Source organism: Diadema antillarum, unplaced genomic scaffold (assembly GCF_040938485.1).
Source record: "Diadema antillarum isolate AM-2024a unplaced genomic scaffold, OU_Dant_1.0 scf00000159, whole genome shotgun sequence".
In the NCBI taxonomy this organism is placed as follows: Eukaryota; Metazoa; Echinodermata; class Echinoidea; order Diadematoida; family Diadematidae; genus Diadema; species Diadema antillarum.
In genome coordinates this window covers 297,714-320,122 of record NW_027271048.1, presented here as the reverse complement: position 1 = coordinate 320,122, position 22,409 = coordinate 297,714, and the positions used below count along the sequence as shown (strand labels likewise).

General features: G+C 39.1%; 1 protein-coding gene across 1 annotated transcript in view; it reads left to right on the top strand.

Annotated features, from left to right (window-relative positions):
* The window catches only part of LOC139722155 (sodium/potassium/calcium exchanger 2-like), a 104,693-nt gene that overhangs the window by 74,481 nt on the left and 7,803 nt on the right, over positions 1–22,409 (top strand). Inside the window, exon 5 of the mRNA XM_071633464.1 lies at positions 11,737–11,856. Within this exon, the coding sequence (XP_071489565.1) occupies positions 11,737–11,856 (120 nt within the window). The remainder of the gene's footprint in view (positions 1–11,736; positions 11,857–22,409) is intronic.

Here is a 22,409-nt window from a genome sequence, read left to right as displayed (position 1 = left end):
GCGCCCTTCTGGCTCTCAGTTGATGATACGTTCACATCTACTGCTGATAACACTTTGTGTTCTGCTGATAACACTGCGTTCTGCTGATAACACTGTGTTCTGCTGATAACACTGTGTTCTGTACAAGGCTGATTCTAATTCGTTTTGTTTGGTCATGTTTTGACAAGTGTTTTCTTTTAATTTAGGAATGCATATGAAATGAAATTGATTTAACACCTTCAGCTAAGATTCTAAGCTAGGATTCATGTTGAAGGGCTGACATGTAAGGAACAGAGTGCATTATGGGTATCACGCCTATTTTTTTCAGCATGTGGTATAAGATTCATTAATTGAGCAAAAAATGTGCGTAATAAAATTGCTATAATTTGTGGATACTCAGACATGACATGCAGTGAAAGGAATGATTACCCATCACTCTTCCAATCAGTTAGATAGATAGATTGTTTCGCAGTAGAAATTATTTTTTACACAAAGATAAGAAAAAAGAGAAGAAGGTACGATTGCTATGAATTCCAAGGACGTACATGTGTTTGCCGGTCACAAATGAAGATTTATTGATGAGAGGAATGTGCTTGAGTGCGTACATTCTTATGACGCATGATGAAGAGACCACCTTTGGAATTCTCAATACTGAAGAATCGAAGTTGAGGAGACGAAAAACACCTGACAATTTTCTAAAACGGCAACTTTATACCCTTCCCCAACCCCCTCCATTTGCCACTTGATATGAGGATGCTCGAGCTAAGATACGAGGCGGCTTTGCGACAATTTCGCTCCTCGTCTTTCGTCACGTGGTTTTTGAAGCCACGTCACGGCGGATTTGACACGTCACGATCATTCGATATGACTCTGAGTGCCACGGCCCTGTCGGAATGGCCTCTGAAGACGCTGTCCCCCTCACGCGCCAGCCTTATCCACCATGCACCCCTCTTCCACGTCCACCATCCGCAGGGGAGGGAGGGACGTGCAGTGAGTCACCACCCCATCAGAGATTTCCAGAAGATTCTTGTCCAGCCTTTTTTTATCTCACTCTTTCTCTCCCTGTCACGTTTCAGATGCGTGTGTTTTTTTTCAGTATCTCTCTCTTTTCATTCCTCTCTTTCCTTCTGTAAAGACAGCCGACCCACCCCCCCCCCTTTATTTTTTTTGCATCAATCTTAACCTGTTGAGTACGTGCTGATATTGCTACAACCCACATTTCCCATAGACACCCGCCCGAGTATACTCGAGACTCGTCCTCAACGGGTTAACAGCCACAAAATTTTATCAATAGTTGTCTCGTGGCAACAGTTTGGCAAAACTTATTTATCATACTGCAAGACAGCCCCCCTCCAGTGCCTCCAAGTGGTGCCAGAGGCATTATTTCTACTCCTTTTCTCTCTCCTTCTGTCTATTTTTCTATCACTTAAGTAGGTACTATGATTGAACCCCTTTAGTTTAGTCATTTTCCCCCTTTCCAGGATATGGAGACTTTTCTCATTTTAATATCATATACTAGTAATGCATAACATGAATTATTGAGTGGATTATAGATGGGGCTCTGCTTTTGCTTAATTTCCATTACTCACATGGCATTTGTCTGTCTGTGTCTGCATTAGTTTGTAAGGTTGTAATGTCATTTCATTTTATATGGCGAATAGGAGAGTGACATGATGATTATTTTTGATCATGTGACTGTCAGATTGCTTGCTATAAACTCTCATTTGATACAAAATCAGTCTAAGTCGGTGAAGAAGGTTTGACTTCTCATTGTATCGTCTCCAGGGTGACAAGACCTTGTATCTCAATCGGCATATTGATTTGATTTGATTGATTTGATTTTTGATTTGATATTCAGAAACCTCCTAACTCAGTTATGAAATGTCAAACATACATTTCAGTTTTAAAACATTATAACTATGAACTTAATCCCAAACAATGTTTCAGCCCTGTTTGGCGCCAGCTTTGATATTATCTTGGAAAAATGTTGCAAAAATGAAAAAAGTTGTTAAGGGATGACATACAAAGGCAACAATTTTTAAGCTTTTGGCACTGCAGTTACATTATTGAGGCACCAGTCTTGAAATGCCTGTAAGAACACTGTTCACCTACCCACCAACATGGAAAAAAAGTCTTGTTAAAAAGAAGTAATTTTCATCAGAGTTGCCTCAAATCTTTACTGATTCCTTCTATACAAACTTTCAGGCCCGAATTCACAAAGGTGGTACAATTGAAACAATGGTTTAAACCTTGGTTTATGCAAATTTCTTCTGCGTAAATACGCTTGACAGATTGCGCACGCCTACAGATGTCCAGTAGCAAACACGCATTGATACGCGCATGTCAAAGGTACGCTTATTTCATGCTAAATTTAGACCATGGTACAAATTTTGTACCATGGTCTAAGTTTAAACCACCTTTGTGAAATTGGGCCTCAGTGTTTGGAAATCGTTTTCTGTTGGGGTCAAGATCCACCTCCACTCTGACAAATGTTCGAAGAGCTCCTCTAAAGGTTAATGCCATGACCCTCGTTTCTGATTTGCTGTGATGGGCTTTCTTCGTGTGAGTCATTGATTTAAAGTACTTTGAGGCTCCTTCTGCATTAGACCCCCCGTCCTTCTCACTCCCCCCCCCCCCCACACACACACACATGCACATCAGCCCTATCCATTCAGCTTTGAAACTGTCCCTATCTGTATGCATAAGCCACCCCACAGTCTTGGACACCGGAGCCCTAAGATTTAGGCTTACATCACCACTGGAGGGGGAGGGGTGGGTGGAGAGACAGACAGACAGACAGACAGACAGACAGACAGACAGACAGAGAGGCGCATATGGAGGCTCAAATGGGAATGTTTAATGCACTGTAGAATGTTAGTCATGGATGACGTCATCAAGAGAATGAAAAGTTGGTCAGAGCGGGCGAAAGTAACAGCACCACTCATTTATAACACGTGAAAAAAAAAGGCATTACATAAGCACGCAAGTGTACTTTTGTCTTATTCTTTGTACTTTTGGTAAGCTTAAGCACTGTTTTATAATATTCTAATATGTTATGTAGTATGGGATGTAACATGGGGTTCACATACGAAATCATTTACATCTTTAATATCCAGGAATAGTTATGGACTAACATTCTATCAACATTTGATCAACACCCTAAAATTAAGTCATAATTTAAATGAACACGTTGAGGACGAGTCTCGAGTATACTCGGGCAGATGTCTATGGGAAATGCATGTTGTAGAAAAATTAGCCTGTTTTCAACGGGTTAAGGAAATTCTAGCCAGTGTCTGTATGCTATAATCTGTCATCTTGGCATTTGATTGTTGGAAGGACTAATAGGTGAGCTGATATTTAGTAGCAGATTGCTAATTTAGGACATCTCTACTGTACTACATAAAATAAAGCTCTGTATGACACTGAGATATGTTGCAGCAGCCTCTGTCTTCTGACAGAGATATTGCTTGTATAACAGGCCTTGTTTGTTTGGGCAATATTGTGTTTGATTTCACAGTTTTAGCTGTTTAAGCAAGCTTAAGCTGTGGTTATTTCTGGTAAATGAATTATAGACCAGACATATGAAGGAAATGATGATATCAAACTAGACAATGTGAGGGCTGGGAAACATTTTTTTTTTCTAGGTGACTAATTTTGTACAAGTTTAATCAAAGATATATGGTTATTGTATATGTCCCAAGAGAATAAAGTTGATTTCCTGACAAACTCAGATGGCATTATGTGAACAAGTCTAGCAAGATTTTTTTATTTTTTTTAAGCAGTACTGAAATTGTCACTCACGTGTAACCGATGGCCATTTTGAGGTCTGAATTGACCTGTATGTTAGCTGACCTTGAAACAATCAAGTGCAAAATCCTCAATTTATTCTTCTCTTACATTTCTTAAGTATTCTGCTGATTTGCTGCTCCAATTTGATCTATGCTAGTCTAAACTCGCTCCTTTGTAGGTTATTTTCATGTTACAGGCTGACTTTTATCAAATTGATCCGGAGGAGGGGGAAAGTTGGCCTCTTCAGTGAGTAAAAGAATCAAAGGGCAATCTCCCGAGGATTTCCCGCAATCAGTCTTGCCCGCAGAAAGGAGAATCCCCGCTGATTTTATTCCCATCATCCGTCCGCGACCCCCTACTCGCGCTTCATCACCTGACGGGACGCAAATGCAGATTAAAAACCATCATCATTCATACCGGTGAAACGGACGTCCCACGTGACTCTGAACGAGCCGTACTGCCGCGGTCATACCATCCATTTCTTTTGCAATGTCCGTCTCTGGGGATTATTCCAGCATGCGATTAGGGCAAGGCCCATAATGTATTTTTTTTTGTTTTTTCATCGTGGCTGATATTGCGGTTTTGCTCTTATCGCACGTGCACCGACACATGCGAGCATTAACGCGTGATGTATTTCCTCGTTTGATATTGTGCTCACTGAGCAAAACAGAATATTAATGCGAAAACACTGGCTGGGGAACAGTCCACCACAATTTTTTCTTTAATGTGTGAGTGACGAAAAATTGAGAATTTACTGAAGCATGCAGTACTGAGGACATATACCAGTCTTTAGCTGTTTTTCGTATTTAACCCTTTCTCTGCTAAGTTGGGAGTTGTCCATCCCAGGCTTGTGGTAGAATGAAAAAGGATACAGCTGCCGTTTGGATATTAGGCCAATATTACCCATATCGTGCCCTTAGTGTCAATTGGGACAGAAAACCCAATAGTGCCGTATATACACACTGTCAAAGGTCCCTAGCACAGAATTGATTGCAGACATTCATTTGATTCAGGGTTGGTTTGTTTGTTTGTACAAAAGAAGTTAAAGAAGCCAAATATGCTCGAGCTCATAAATTTCTTCCTTTCATTTCATCCTTCTTTCCACAAAAAGCAGTGCTACTGTAAAACCAGACATTTTTTTGCATGCATCAGCCTTAAGCAGATTTTGCGAGGAGCCAAGATTCACGAAAGTAAGATGCATGCAAAAGTGTTTGTCTCTACACGATGCATTGATTGCCAGTGGCAATTTGCAAAAGTTTAATACCAAGTAAGAGCACGTCAGCTCCAATTTGTGAAAGTTTCATGCAGCGAATATTTCTGTTTTCAGAATGCGTCTTCTTTCTGTCTTTCTTCAGTTTTCTCCAGCAAGTCGCCTGCACACACACACACACAGTCGTCTCCTATCTGTTGGTTTGTTTGTTTCAAGAGCTGCTAGCACATCAAGCTTTGCTTCAGCTGCAACACTGGTGCATAATTCAAAGTATCACTAGTGATTTTTTTTTTCTGTTTCGTGGTGCATAATATTCATGTCTCTTTAAAGAGAAGAAGCACAATTCATGCAGACAAGCTATAAGATGAGTAGAACACTGCATATCCAAGACAGGATGTTGCTATTGTGCACGACATTCGGAATAGAGAGCCGAGAGGGTATTGACATTGTAGCAGGGAAAATAAGATTTACATCTTCTTTCTTCTCAGTCAGTGATTGGAAGTCAACAACCTGTCGTGGTAATGTTCCACACATGTGGAAAGTTATATGTCAGGGCAGGCTGTCTGACGTATGAGGAATCGGCAAGCAGAAATTTTTATGTTCGGGCTTTTCTGCCAGCAGTAGTGGAAGATCTAACAGGATTCCCAGGACCTTAATGAATTTTTTTCTCACTTTCGCAGTACGAGGACTTGTTATCAATTCATGTGTATGCGATGAGGCTGATTGCCTATGTAGGGACCTGTACAAGCCTAGGAGACGTCAAACATCACCCGGTCGTTATATTCCTCCTGTGACTTGGGTGTGTAGTGAATTTAGTCTTGTAAGATTTAAATGCGGGGCGCAAAAAGGATGAGGAGGCTGCTGACGTAAGAATTTCCTAAGATATGCAGGCGGAGTCTTTCCATAACCCTTCCACTCAAGTGGTTTCCCTAGCCCAACAAGTGGAAAAATCATCTCCCCGTGTCTAACTCAGTATTTAAGCGTGCTATTCTTTGAACACATGCAAAGTTAACACGTGGTGTGATTGAAATAAACAAAAGAAACATCAATGCTGGTTTAATACCGATTTTGGCCAAGCTGAATATCCCTGGAAACAAGCTCTTTTTCTATGAAAGAACTTTGGATATTTTTTTCTATAAATAAAAAGTTACAAATGTACAGTAAAGAAGGCACATACCAGAATTTGGAATTCTTCAAAAACAATTCCACTGCAGTGACGTGTCCTCTCTCCTTTAATGTTTGCCACTCTCGAGGGCGGGAGGTATAATGACAAGTGGGAGAGTAGATCTTCGAAGAAATGATTGAGGCTGAACTGGTCATGACTACGTGATAAACATAATGGTATAACTCCTTTGAAGACACACTTGTTTTTTCCAAATGCATGAGGAAAGCAGTGGAGGAAGGGGAGGGAGGGGTCTCGATAGTCATGTGACCTTGTGCTGACGTCAGACTTGTCAGAAAACTTCTGCAGTGGGGCATATTGGGGTCACACTTTTGCGTATGAGACAATCATGCTAGCTGTATAACAGTCAACTAAGACTTGATGAATCACTCAAAAGATCTTCCATCACTTTGTGGCTTAAAATTCTCCAGTGTCTTGACTAACTATTAATCATGAACTATTCTGGAATTGCCAAATTTACTTGTCCACAATGACCAGTAAAAAATGTATTTGTATGATATTGTTGGGGCCAGTCAAAAAAAGAAGTAGAAAAGAACAGGACCAGCAAATGTAAGGTTTGGACCAGTTAAAAAAAAAGAGGAAAAACTGGGTATGTACTGGTCCAAAAGGGACAGGTCGGACCAGTAGAAAAAAATAGGTTAGAGTGCAGCCCTGCATATCATATCACACGCCAATTGGAGTGAATACATGACATAAGGCCAGTGGTGACAGAACTTGAATCCTGCCCACAAAATGCTCCCTTATTCTCCTTTGGTTGATTCCAAGACACGAACAGATCAGAGCAGCAGTAAGCATTTGCTGGATTCGATGAAGAGATATAGAAGGACACAGTGAGAGAAAGAGAGAGAGAAAAAAAAAAGATGGGTAGAATTTATTCATGTGTGTGGATGGCAAAGGAGGAGGAGGAGCATTATGCAAGATAACCGCAGGTGGATGCGAGAGAGGGAGAGAAAAAAAAAGAGAGGGAATAGGGGGTGACTTCTTGCCCACCTGAGGAAAATTCATCATAGCCCATCCACAAAACAACCTGGCTTGAATTGGGAGCCACGGCGACAGGCCTGATGTAGGGCTTATGAGGGGAGAATTCATGAGCTGTTCTGCATATCTGGTGGTAAAAAAGACCCTGCAGCGTGGTTTGAAGAGGCCCATAGTGCTAGAGAGAGAGAGAAAGGGAGAGAGACAGCTTCCTGAGAATTACACTTGTCCATGCATAGATGCCTTTTCGTTGTCAAGCAACAGCATAAGGATTTGAATCTTTGTTAATATCATATTCTTTTACTGTCTGAGGTATACACAATACAAATACGTTTTCAAAATGAACAAAAACCATGAAAAATTTATTTCAAAAAAAAGATTCAAGAGAGAAAAATTGAGAATGATGAGATTCAAACTTTATCTATGGATGAACCTCTCAACCCCTCAAAAAACAACAAGAAGAAACCCAAATTAGTTTACATCCTTGATGTCAAAGTTGGTGGAAGGATTGTAAAATCTCCCCGGGTATTCCTGTTGTCAAACATGTCTTGCATCGCGGAGTTTACAGCACATGCTACTTGATGCATTTTGACATGCATTACATATGTGGGAGAGGGCTGAATTTTCTAGTGTGCTATATTGAGGGCAAATGTGGTTGAATCAACAGTTTCTCGTGCAGTCATTTCCAATTTGTTGGCTTGCTATCTGATGGGATTACAAGAAGTGCCATGATTCTGGGATCTTAGGTTCTGTTAGGTCCTTCCTTCTACTGTCACTTCACATTTCAATTTCAGAAAGATGTTTTACATGTTTACTCTTATATGTGTTTGATGTGCTAGGAAAAAGGATTGGAATGTAGTGCCCGCAGTCATAATGGAAATTGAAATGATGGAAACCTGTGTTTGGAAGGTACATTATGGCTTTCGAAAAAGAAAAAAAAGAATATCGATGACGTCCATGGCTGCAGTATGTGCAAAGCTAATCAGCGTGTTCGGATACATGGGGACGAGATGGAATATTGAGGAGTAAAGGTCATAGACGAGAGGGGGCTAAGACAACTGACTGCGTGCTGTCGTCAGCCTCGGTATATGATGTATGTATGCAAGGTCCATCAATTTTCATGTGATACTGCGACAACATTGAAATGGTGGCTGTATCACCAGATAGAAGAAGGGAATTGAAATGTAGTGTGCTAAGTGAAAATACATTCCAAACTGGGGATGGGGGTTAGGTTGGGGTGTAAGTCGGGATTGGGAGTACCTAACTATTTTCAATGAGATTTTTCAACTATTTCTTTGATTTTAAGACATACTGAATATGAAAGTTCAGCATGCAACTAGCTCTTCATTGCATTCTTTCTTCTTTTAGTTGGTGGGGGGGGGGGGGTAGGGGAATAAACAGAATAAACTGGTCCGTGTCATGTTATGTCAGTCAAAAGCACAGGATTCTTCTGATTTGATAAGGAATACTTGAGGAGGAGGGGACATCGTCTGCTGTAAGGACATTGTTGAAAGAACCACATTTTGTCATATCCTCATAAAAAAAAAAGATCATCCCTTCACGGTGGTTGCGGACACCCAGTGTATCAAAATCAAATTCATCAGCTCTCTAGGCACCTAGAATTGGACATGATGGAATTACAGTGGCTGTAGGGAATGAGCGGCTGGGGACAAGATGAATCTTGTTACACCAACAGTAGCAACCAACAAAAAAAAAAGTCATAATAACGTGACAAAATCTTCATCATGTTAGTGCCAATATACCTCCAAATTGTGGGTGCATTAGTGCTTGTTGCCATGGCAGTGCCACAGGGACCGCCCACCTCTCCTCTCCAATCCGATGGTGTAGCCATTCTGGTAAAACACCTCTTTCAAACATTGGGCCCTGATGATGCTCAAAGATAGGGATTACATCTTTTCGCAACAGATTAGATAACAAAGGATTGCTAATGCATTGTTGAAACCTTTCTCACTGACAACACGAAGTATGTTTCCATTGATGATGTTATAGAATTTCACATCTTTACTCTTGAAATTTAATGCTCGGCTTTTCTTATCATGTAACAAAGTAGCCTCTTTATTCCTTTGTCATTTTGCCAGGCACAAAAGAAGTAAGACATGTTTATGTCATATGTATGTCACATTTGTGATCCAGTCATTGAAGTCACATCTAATTATCAGAACATGTGTGTTGTTAATTCTTTGTGTGTGATGTTCACATGCCTGACTCGATCAATGGCTTGCCAGCTTCTCATAACAGTATTTTGCTCAACTGCACAACGATGCACATACCGATTTATGTTGAGTGCTTGCCATTTGGAAAAAAAAAAAAAAAAATTTGCTGTGGCGTTTTGATAAAATTTCCTTCACAGAAAAGCTTGTTATCTACCTACAATTTACTTTACTGCATTTCTAACATAAAAAGTAATACACAGCCTTGAAAAATGTAATTTTTCCCACAGTGCTCATGCATTGCTGTCTCAGAATAATGTGGCACATAGGGTTTACCCCATGGTACTTAAAGAGTTAATTTTTCTCTTCTTATCGCTCATTCCTTGGCTACATCATGCATGCTGTCACTACATGCAGTATCCATGTGGGGTCATTTTAATCAGATTATGGAAATCAGCTGGTCATCTCTTCAATGTGAGCAACTTTATCCTGAATATATATTCTTTCTGTATATTCCACCACTTCCATTATAGTACCGCGTATAATAACTTGTGGCCAAATCTTTCCTGCAACTCAACTTAATGTCTCTACACTTCATGAACGGAGGCATTCAAAATCAAAGCAAAAGTCTCCGCGTTTATTCTGGGCCCTTGAGATACAAACATCGTTGAAACGGTTTGGATGCTGTCGACTATTTGCCTACGGTGTCGGGTGCTAATCTGAAATGTTGATTCCAGTCAATGAACTTGAAGTGGATACAGGACAGGAAGCGGAGAAAGAAAAGCTTTAGCTAGGAGCCGTGTCATGTGATATGATCTCGCGTGTTACGGTATTGAGATGCATTTTGTAGGTGTGCGTGTGTGTGTGTGTGTGTATGCGCGCGATGAGGCCCAGATGCAGGTACACAGTTGCTGCAAGGATCGCTTGGAATATACTGTGGTAGTTACATACGGGTTGGTGGCGGCTACCCCCTATAGAGTGTGCAGTGGCCAGTGAATGATTAACCCTGAGTTGCTGGAGTTCGGATTAAGTCTGGCCGTAAACCTGTCAACTTCCTGTTTTTTGTGGAATGCAAAATAGACGACAATCAAGATGGCCATGTCACTGAACCAAAGTCTCTCTTCCCTTCTGTCGCTGACATCAACATCTCTCTGATCTACCCATCAGGGCTAGCAGGTTACATGAATATTCAAGCCCAAGAAGGAGCAGTCATCGTAGGACATAGGATTAGGGTCAAAAGCCCAAGGCTGCCACTATACCCAGCTCTGTATGTGATCTCATGGAAATTTTGACGTCAATCTCGAGATCAGTTGTCACGTCAAACAGACAGTAAAACATGGTGCCTCGGCTGGTCTGTAGTCTTTCCTTCACTTTTTCAGGAGCCAGTACTGTCCTGTCCCTCGTGTGATGATGTTTTGTCCATTGACATCCTCAAGCCCCTAGCTATCACACCAGTTCCATGCCAAAGGGGTAGAAACATTTCACAAACTCTGCCACTGAAACTTGACTCCATGTCCAAGTGAACTTTCATCAGATGAATAATGATGTCAAGTAAAAAAACAGAACACCAATAGTTTCATTGATATTTGAAAAATCATTTTATTAAACTTTGAAGTCCAACATAAAATTTGTGTGTTTGTTTATTTGTTTGTCTTAATTCTTTTTTTTATCTCAGTCATAAAAGATGAGGCAATGGTATCTCACCAACCTATTGTTTTATACTAAATATTAATCCTTCCAATGTCAATAGTAAGGCAACTGCAACATTTAGAAATGTATCACAGCAGAATCATTTAAACTCATTACTATCACAGCTATCCTAATACAATTAGTGCAGCTCTCTTGAACAACTGTGCAAAAACAGAACCCTGTAGGAAGGTTTGTGCACAATTTTTTTTTTAGTCTTATAAAGAGTAAGTGGAACTTTATTACCTTATTTGCATATGTGATTGTAGCCATTGTCAGTTGCTCTCAGAAAGCATGTTAAGCTTTCCATAACTTGCACATTATTATTTCTATCTGATTTTTATGAATTTTTCATTGCCCTATGTGTTTTGTTCCATTCCATTTATCAAAGTCAAGCTAAATACTACATGGACTTTCCCTTGAGTTAATGCTGATCTTGCTTCTCATCAGACTGATATGAATTATCTATATTAATTTCATAGTAATAGCAGCAGTAATGTATTTTCCCTCGTGAAGATCATGTTGAAATATAAAAGGTAATGATGATTATCTGTTTTCTGGAAAAAAAAAGAAACCCAACTTAGAAACTACCTCCTAAAAAGCCATTAGCGTGATTTTTGCCCATGAGCTGGCCTTTGCGGAAAGAAGGATAAGGGTGGCGGATCATTAAGATCGTGATTTTATAGAAGCGTGCGATGATCGTGGCCTTCAATTCTCTGTTTTTCTGTCTCCTCCGGTTACAGGGGAGTCGGAAGTGGTATCCGGTAACGTTCAGCGGGAGCATCTTCTGGATCGCCGGGTTCTCCTATCTCATGGTGTGGTGGGCGAAGGAAGTGGGGGACACGATCGGCATCACTGAACAGGTGTGTACCCATGTTATGTAATCTCGTGTCATATCATGTCATGTGTCGTTGTGTTTCGGTGAGTATCCTTTGAAAATGCAGAGACTTTTCAGATTCAGATTTTATGTCATTGTCCATGTTGGAAATTCTTTCTATAGACATTTATACAAATAGGCATACCTACATACATACACACATATATACATACATACATATACATACATATACACATGTTTCTCTGCACTTTGGTGATGTTTGTAACCCCTGGGTATAAACTGATCACTCTTCATTGTGACAAGAGCAAAGGAAGGATCCTTTCTTGCATGGTGAGGTGTTTGTACATATATCATATATTTTCATGAATGTAAATATTATTTGTATATGTACACCTATGTATGTGTGTATGTGCACTGTGTGTGTGTGTGTGTGTGTGTGCATGTATATTATATTACAATGGAATACCAAGGTATGTCACAATTCCCACATAAAGTATTAAAGTTAATCATCCATCAGACCTAAAAATGCTTATTTTGGATCCACAAGTTTGGTTGGGTACTTTCTCAAAGTAGAAACCTCTCCTGTCTAAATCTACATTTTTGAAGCAATCAGTTGAGTAGTTCACTCTTTTACCAGTTTTTGTTCATCAGTGTTTTTGTATCTCATGCTGGTTTTTTCCAATCTGGCACCCATTATTAAAGCATGTTTTAGTTTGCAACAGCATTGATACTCGGCGGCTAAATCATGATAAGAATATCGTTTATTAGTTTGCCAAATTTCTGCTGAATCTGAAAATTACTTCATAGTAGTTTTATGAAGACTTTTTTTCCCCAAGCACAGTCAAGAGTGAGTTTGCATGCTTTACCAGACTGTGAACTTCAAAAAAGTGTGTTTTAACTATCATTCATGCAGATTTAATTTTTAAGCACTTTATGAAGGAGATCGTTAACATTCAGTGTGATCAGTTTTACAGGTATATTACTTGAAAATGATATCTTTTCCAACCACTTTTTGCATTGTTGATTGGAGCATTTCTCCTTTTTTTTTTAATGAACATTTGAGCAGTCTTAAAATCACTTTCTACAAATGTATCTACAGATACTCTACATTCAGTTCTATTTATAAATTCCGCTTTAAGTACACCTAATCTCTTTTCAAAAAAAAAAAAGCAAGGCAGAGACATTATTGCATCAAGAATCGAGGACTTAATCCAGTTTAATTCTGTTGAGCTGGCAGCGTGTGTTCTGTCACGCAATGCTGTACCCCTTCGTTGCTTGTGTGCACCATCCAGCATAATTAGTTGGGAGGAGGAATTGGAGGCAGTGGGCTATATTTGCGTGTGAGGCGTGGGCAGGTTCCAGCGACTACATTCCCCCATCATTACGCGGCTTCCTGTAGCCAATATTCAAGCCTGCACAATTCTTGAATGTACAAAACTTCCTCTCTCTCTCAAAAAAAAAGAGAGAAAAATTTGCATTGCAGTGCCCTTTATGAGCGTAAACCGATAACTAAGAAAGGGTCTCACCTTTTTACAAACAAACAAACAAAGTATGTGTCTGATTACGCTTACAGAAACACACACATGAAAAAAGTGTGTGTGTGTGTGTGTGTTTGTATGTACCCTGTTGTGACAAAATTCCACATAAAGTTGACAGATGAGATATTTGGGTGAAGGTCAAATTGCAAAAGAGGAGATTCTCAGAAATGTGATTATTAGCTTGTGGGTAAATATGCTTGGTGTCACCAACTATGCCATAAGGTGTGTAATGCCTTTCTGTGATAGACCATCAATCCTAACTCAATGCATATTAGTTCCATGGTATTTGTATTGAGATCAATTTCTTTTTTTTTTCCCCCTAGAGATTGGTTGTAAATTGTTTGCAAGATTCTACATCTCTGGAAAAGAGAAGTGGTATTGACTTTACTCATTAAAAGTTACTCTGTGGTGCAAACTTGCAAGGTCAAAAAAAATTGATTGCTTTAGATCTCGCTTTCAAGATTGGTCACTTTATTTGTCATGGCTAAGTGCACAAGGCTCAGTAATTTGCATGTGTGGCTTTTCTCATTTTGCATAGTTAGTTAGTTACCGTTTGTTGATGTCATCGGACTCTATACATAATTATTCCAAAAGTGTTTCGGATCTGGAGGTAAAAGTAGTATCCGCGTGCAGATTCGGAATGAGCTACGGGGTTTTAAATTTGCAAATATTTTGGTTATTAGATGATGGATACAGCAGTGCACCGTAAATCAAGTGTCTGTATTGATGGCCTTGCTGTTAAGCTGTACCCTCTTAACCATAGATCCAGGCCACAACATGGCAATAAATCAGATCATGGTGGTTGGGGTGGGGGGGGGGGGGGGGGGAGGAGGAAGAGGAGTTGGAGGGGACGGGAGGAAACTCGTGTAAATCAACGTGCATCATTATAAGCACGATTTTCATTACTCCGTGCCATGGAAGCCAGACAGTTGTCGTAAACAAGGAGTTGCGGTTACCATGGCGATGGTTTTCGGGAGTGTTTGCAACACATGCCACATCGTATGGTCCGTAGTGAAGAGATGCAGGCACTTTTCTGGCGAGAATTGTCGTGTAAGGTTTTTTTTCCTAAACTGTACCAATGTTCAGTGGCTGCTGAATTGCCGTACTTCTAAATAATATATGGGGAAATAGCTGTTTCTTTTCAGCCAGAGTGGCGACAGCAAGTGATGAACTTTTGCACCTGTTCTTTTTCTTTTTTCATGCACTAAGAATACTGGAATACTGTTAAAGGACAAGTTCACCTTCATAGACATGTGGGTTGAGTGAATGCAGCTATAATAGTAGTGGACATCAGTGAGAGTTTGAGGAAAATCGGACAATCCTTTCAAAAGTTATGAATTTTTAAAGTTTCTACTCAGTCACGGCTGCATGAAAAGACTAATATAGCTTGTGATGTCACATGATTACAACGACATAAAGAAAGAATAAAGAAAAATCAACATATTTCCATTTTTCTCGCATAACAAAAGAGCACTCGACTTCTCTCTTTCAGAAGGCAGAGGGAATAATATTACCCTTAACATACATCAGTAATAAGTCAAAGAAATGTGCACTTTATTAAAAAAGTAAAGTTTTGTGAAATTCTCTTTATATTTTCCTTATATCGTTGTACGCATGTGACATCATACACTGTAGTAGTCTTCTCATCCAGCAGTGTCTGCACAGACACTTAAAAAATTCATAACTTTTGAACGGATTGTCCAATTTTCCTCAAACTTTCACTGATGTGTTCTACTAATATTGCTGCATTGTCTCAATCCTTATGTATATGAAGGTGGACTTGTCCTTTGATAAACTACATTTCTCTTTGGGGAGGGTGTAAAGAAAGGGGGGGGGTCTTGTTACTGTGGAATATGCTGTAGGTGTTTCATTTCGTTCTGCTCAGGTATTTCATCTATTTTCAGGGCAGAATAAAATCTAATTCAAACATATATGCCACCAAAAGGGAATACGTATAGCTGATATTGTGTCATATTGACAAAAATTTAATTTCCCGTCATAAGTAACGATATATCTTTATCATCATTTCAGTTTCCACAGTTTCATACTTTTAATGACAAATTGAACATATCATGAAGTATTCTAGATGTTTGGCTGATATATGAGAAGATGACTATTCAATGGAATCCAGAATTCAGTCTTCTGAGCATTTCTCTGTGATATCTACATGATGTAGAGGGTTTCATGACATTTGTTCAGCCTGCGATGCAACAATTGCTCCCGTGAAATATCTGCACGCTGAAGCCAAACGTAAATTCTACCCACAAACATAATCCTAACCCTAATCCTCACATCAAACTAAACCTAAAACCCTCTCACAACCCTAACCCTACCCTAAGTCCTCACAGAAAATTAGACCAGAGTAAGTGTTATGTCAGCGATTTAGAGAACAACTGCTTGGATGAAGCTGTAGGGGAAGGGCTGAACATCTAGAGTAGATGTTAACATATCTCATCTCACAAGGTGCTTGATGTTTCTCTAGTTTTTATTTCATCTTTCTGATATCACTGGAGTTAGTACAGTCTCCCAGGCAGTGATTTTACTGGCTGAAATAAACTGAATCAAGTAACTTTAGAGCTATAGGAGGAGTCTATAATTCTGAATACTTCATTTCCATAAAAGTGAAGGGGCTGAAGGCAGGATGGATGCATGGAAAGCCACATGAGGGAGATCCTGCCCCTAAATTTTGGAATTTTTACTTTGGTAAAGTTCTTATATTTTTGTATTTTTAAAGATAATATGATGCTGCAATTTTAATCTCATTTCCACATAAAGTGTTAAGTATTTGTCTCATAAAAAAAAAAACACAAAAAAAACCACAAATGTTGAAAATTTACCATATGGAAGGGGGCGGGGCCACAATTATCCTTGCTGCACCTTGTTGCATGCCGTCCCTGGAACACACTAAACTCAGGATTTTAAGCAGTGAATTGAAGGAAAAAAAAGATAGCAGAGAACACAACACCATCAACAATGCGTGGACATGGTTAGTATCACAAGCAACCCCATTAGATGGATGTGCTGTTGACCTAGTTCGGACCCACACTCTTTAACAATTTATTCAGTAGCGTGAAAAGTGAAAGCCATCTATATTGATTAGCAAGCAGGGGTTGGCACTGTGTCAGAAAATAGGCAACAGTGTAACATACTCAATCCCCAACCCCGCATACCTTAAAGTCTTGATCACCCCTACCTGTTAAATCTCGTGTTTTGCATCTTAACATCTAGCCCTGAATGTATACTCCTCAAGGCAAATTATACAATTATTTCAGGTTTTTCTACATTTTGGCTGCTTTTACTTCCCCACCCTGCAATCAAGAGTTCAAACATGGCACGCCCATGGACATGAATATTCATGTTTCAGTGTCAATGATTTTTTAAAAAATTTAATTTGGTCATTAAAAGTAGGAAGTGATTTGTGGATTGGCAAGATTGTTTTTCTAATTTTCACCATCAAAGCTTGCCCTTTTATTTTTTCTTAAACTAGTTTTCAATAGGAATGAGACTGTCTTGGACTGAATGTTCATAGTTCTGACTCTTGCCTTTAAAGATATTGAATGTTTCCATAGACCTTGATAAGTTTGTGGAAAAGACTTATCGAAAAAATACACCTGCCTCCCATGCACAATGGATTTTGAAAATAGCACATATTGCCTGTGTTTTTGTGTGTGTACTTATCAAGTGGAAAAAGGTTTTAATCACACTGCAAGTAGTCCTTTCTTCTTCAAAGATGTCTCACAATGTTTTGAATTGCCCAACCTACTTACACTTACAAGTTCTCTGAACTTGCTCTTCATCATTCTTTTGTTTTTCTTGTCTATAGACGTGCATTTCTGAATATTGCTAAATATACCTGAATTGAACATTCACCAAATTTTTCCGATAGCAAATCTGGAAGATTTTTGGCAACTAATATGTGGAATGATTTATGCACAAGCTTGCAGAGGGAGCAGCAGTTCCTCTGACTGAAGGCTTTCCTTGTAGTCTTTACAAGTTTTGGCATCCTCCCCCCTCTCTTTCTCTTTGGTGCATAAACAATCACCAGCTTAGCAGCCAGAGATAAGCAAATTTTTGTAACGTATATCAGTAGCATCAGGGATTGAAGCTCTATTGAGATTTTCACACTTTTTGTGTTTCTGCTGTAATCTTTCACCGCAGATTTTGTTTCATCAATTTTTTTCTTTGATTGAGACGCAGAGGTTAAAAATAGATCCAGATGACAAGATGTTGAATTTTTTTGCTCACAGGCGGTCTTGTGGCACACTGAACAAGAGTGAGATAATTTATTCGCGATGCCTTCTTGTGGTGGGGCGTTATGTTTTTGTTTCAAGGACGACGCTTTTAAACTGGTGTGTGAACAACGGCAGGAAGAGCAATCTCCCTCCTTCGCCGAATAGAAAAAGGAAAGGAAAGAGGAACAAATGGAGTTCCAAAGAAAGCCAAATATCGAGGCTCAACAGGTCATCAGCAATTTATTCATGACCGCTGCCATCACTTATGCAGCGACTTAACATTTATTCGGTGGATTTGCGTTGCCAGGGGGTGCATGCTGCATTTTTTTCATTAGCAGTGATGGTCCTGTGTATAGTGTGTCAGTAGGGACGTGCAAGGAGCAGTGGGTCACAAGGGAATTTGTGGCTTAGAAATGCAGAGAGGTGTATGAAGAGTGCGGCCAGTGGTGAAGCTCTGTGTTTTTTGGTTTTTTTTAATCCTTCTCCTAAAATCCATACAGTTCTTCCATGGTTAACCCGTTGAGGACGGACTGATTTTGCTACAACACGCATTTCCCATAGACCCCTGCCCGAGTATACTCGGGACTCGTCCTCAACGGGTTAAACTGAGGAGAGGTGAGTCAGACAGGCTGATCAGAGATTGAAAATGGAGATGAGGATGAATTTAATTTTGTCACTTGTACTCCTATCAATACAACTATATTTTGAAGCATAAGAACATCCGTTCCTGTAGGTACGTACGTAATAGATCTAACAAAGGCAACCAAATTTATTGCAAAAGCTGTCACATTTAGAGGAATATGATTCATTTGAAGTTTGTTTCAGTGGGAAAGATATTTTATTGTTTCAAAGAGGAATTCTATCCTGATATTGCATTGTATGAAAACAGACAAATCAGAAAAGCAGATCAGTATTTTTTCTTTTGTGGGGGGGGGGGGGATTAGACTAACATAAAAGGTTTCTCTTAAAAGTTGACATGGTGTGCAAAACTTTAACAGGATGGTGTATGTGGATTTGATAGAGATATGATTTGTGCTGGAACAATAGAGAACAAAGAAAAATGTTTGGATCTCCAGTACAGAGTTACAGATAGACAGTGCGTCTGTTGGTGTACTTGTGAGAAACAAAAGTGGGGGGGGGGGGGTGGTGGTGGTTGGATATTGATTGTGAATGACTTCATGGTAGATTTTAACTGGGAGATTTCTAGGTGGTGCATGTCTGGGCCTGACTTATCATGAATGATTCATGATGTAAGAAGCGATAGTCAGTAAGGACTCATCATTGTTAATCTTCATGTCTTCTGTCATTGAGTGGTGAGCAATTGTCCAACCTTAAGTGCGTGGATCAGTATTCCTGGAAAACCTCATTGTCCAAGTAGATGTTAATCCAAGTTTTCCATCAACTCTAGATAGTTTCTTTTCTTATGTACTGTCATTATGCATCAAACCAATGTTTGCTATTCACTGAGCCCTATACTTAGCTTTGCCATTCAACATGTCCACAAGCTCATTAGCTTTGCTGACTGATGAAGCTGTCCTAGAACTAACTTTTATTAAATGGAAATAATGCAAAATTTAATTCACACACTCCCCCTCAACCTGGCAATATGATGACTTATGCATGCGACCCATATGATTGTTTCACGGTCTATGGAGTATGGAGAAGAACAGGGAATTGAAATTAGATTCCACTGAATTCATATCCTCATCAAAATGGCTGTAATAAATAAATAGATAAATAAATATATATGGGCCGGGACGCGAGGAAAGGGCCCGTAGGGTATTAATTACCGAAAATGACTTTTCACCTCCACATTGTAGAAGGAACTCTGACGTATTTAGTAATGCAAAACTTTTTCTGAAATTCCATTCCTAAATGACCCCATTACGACATTCAAAAAAGCTTGTTTTGTCCAAATCCTGTCACTTTTTGATGCTTTTATGCATGTGCGCGCAGTTAGCTAGTTGCGCGTAGGTGCTAAGGGCCCTTTTCTCGCGTCACGGCCCATTTATATATATATATATATATATATATATATATATATATATATATATATATATATATATATATATATATATAACTCCATCTGACAATTTCTGCTGGTTGTTAAACCTCACATTTTTCCCATTGCAGATTGTGATTTTTTTTTTGTTACATTACAAAAGCAGTGAATGGATCATAATTATCTATCTGTCTATATATTACATCAATCCATATGCCTAAGCTGAAGAGCATGGACTCCAAATAACAACTTAAATGCATCATTCAATTTGTAATTCAATTCAATTTTTAATAATCCACTTATGGGTTGGAACACCCTCCAAAGGCTGAGAGGTCCACACTGTTAGGTTAAAAATACAAACATTGTTCATACAGTATGCACATACAGAACAGATGAAAAGGAATATATATATATATATATATATATATATATATATATATATATATATATACAAATAAATATATATATATATTTTTTTTTTAAATATTTATATATATATATATATATATATTTATATGCATATATATATATATATTTATATACATATGTATGTATATATTTGATATATATATATAAGCTATTTTTCAATTACAAATGACAAAGATTAAAAAACAAGAGTTACATCAACAGGTACAACATAGAAACTAGGGCATTTAAGAGTGAAATTCACTTGGGGAAAGGAAATTGATGTTAGTGCAACTTGGGTGCAAGACTTGATATAGTATGACATTTGGTATCATACAGTCAAACTTATAAACCTATCAAAACAAATTATGTAGATGTTCTTTAGATATATGTCCAAAAAAAAGTATTAGATGGAACATGTCTAACTAAGTTATTCCACAGAGGAACAGCTGTATATACAAAATGTCTGTTAACCAATATACCATGATCTGTTCTAGGGCATGTCATATTTAATTGGGAGTCGCCCAACCTTGTAGAATAACGTTAAGGTTAATTCATAGCCACGGATGTCTCAGTTTTCATGTTTTTCCCATCACTTTGAAATGCTGACAAATAACACTTCACTTTTTTCCCCAATTATGTACATATATCATATATCGTGAGTTTGAGATTATTACAAAGTGCATCACATATCAAAACAACTTGGTTGTTGCCTCTGCCAAGGAGGTTATGTTTTTGTCAGCTTTGGTTTGTTTGTCTGACCGTCTGTCTGCTATTTGTCTGTTTTCAAAATAATCTGAAGAGTTGTGAATGGATTTGAATGAAAATTTCAAGAGAAGTTGATAGTGACACAAGGAACAGATTATTAAAGTTTTGTAGCGATGCAGGTCAGTGTCTGGATCCAGGAATGTTTATTTTTTTGTCGGATTCTTTATCATTAGGAAATATGGGCAGTAAACAAACAAGGGAATTAATGCTGCGCATGCTTGAGGTGCGCATACGTGCACTGAACATGCATCTGAGGCGCAGCAGGAATCTTTGGGTAGACATACTAGAAAGGAATCTTTATCAATGGGAAATAGGGCCATTTTCAGCACGTGTTGTATATGGGTGGAAATGAACTGCTTGGTTGAGGTCTGTGCTCTCAGATTGCTTTTCTAGCTACTGTAAAAGTGGATATTTTTGCGTGACTAATTAATTTTTTTTTTTTTTTTTTGCGCTTGGCCAGGTAAGAAGAGTTTCGCATGTTTTTAATTTTGCGAAATCAAGACATCAGCTGCTGGAACATATGGCACACAAAAATATTCGCGTGCTTTTATTTTTGCGCTAGCTTCTAGTTGTGCGAAATCTGCGAAAGTTTCAACACCGCGAATTTGTGACCCTCTTCCCCACAGCTCAGCCAAGTTGATCCCAAAGATGTTCTATGGGCCAGTCCATTATAGTGATGCCCTCTCTCTCGAGGAAGTTGCGCACAAGTCTCGCTCTATGTGGTCTTGTGTTGTCATCTTTTTGAAGCATCTCAGCTTCAATTTGCCCTATGGCGTGGGCTTTGTGAAAATTGCTTACACGTGGCATGATGTACAACCATAAAACTTGATGAACTATCAAAATTGCCTGGCATGGCACCACTGAAAACTTGAATGTGAAGTTAAGATGTCTATTGAAATTTGCCTCCATGGCTGACCAGTTGAGAACAAAATACATAACACAAAAGAACTTGTTCTCTATATACTCTTCACGACCATCCTCATTCACAGGGACAGTTCTTGTTCATTTTGCAGCTTTTCAATGCAGACCTTATAAGACACTTTTGAGTACAGCCCTTTACTTGATAGCATAATTATGAGTAGGATATCATTTCAAAGAGAATTTAATGATCGTTCCATTGATATCAAGCATGTATTGTATAGTGTTTACAAACTGGAGAAATTTACAACTGAAGTCAGATTTCCAAACTTTTTTGAAGGGTTTATATTGTGAGAAGTGGTTGTAATAACAGCACTTAGCATCAACAGCACTGGAAGTAGTAGTAGTTGGAGGCAAAGACACTTTAAACGTCTGCGGGAGTTGCAGGAGTTAGAATCCAGCGGTGCCATTTCTGTTTGATAGAAAGTCAGAAAGAGGCAGGTAGATCAATAGCTATATAGACAGAAGGAAAGGGGGAGAAAGATCTAGAGAACAAGATGGAGGGGGGGGGGGGGGTGGGGGTGTGGGGGCGGGGTGAGATGGGACAAGGAAGCATCGAGGCTGGGAACATGAAAATGCCAAGTGTAATAACTGCTGGCGAGAAAAACTACTCTCTAAGCACAGTCACCTGCTAGAGTGTTTTTGTTGGCTGCTCGGGACCGCTCTGAAAACAGGGTACTCATATCTATTGATCAACACACTCCTTGCAGAGGGA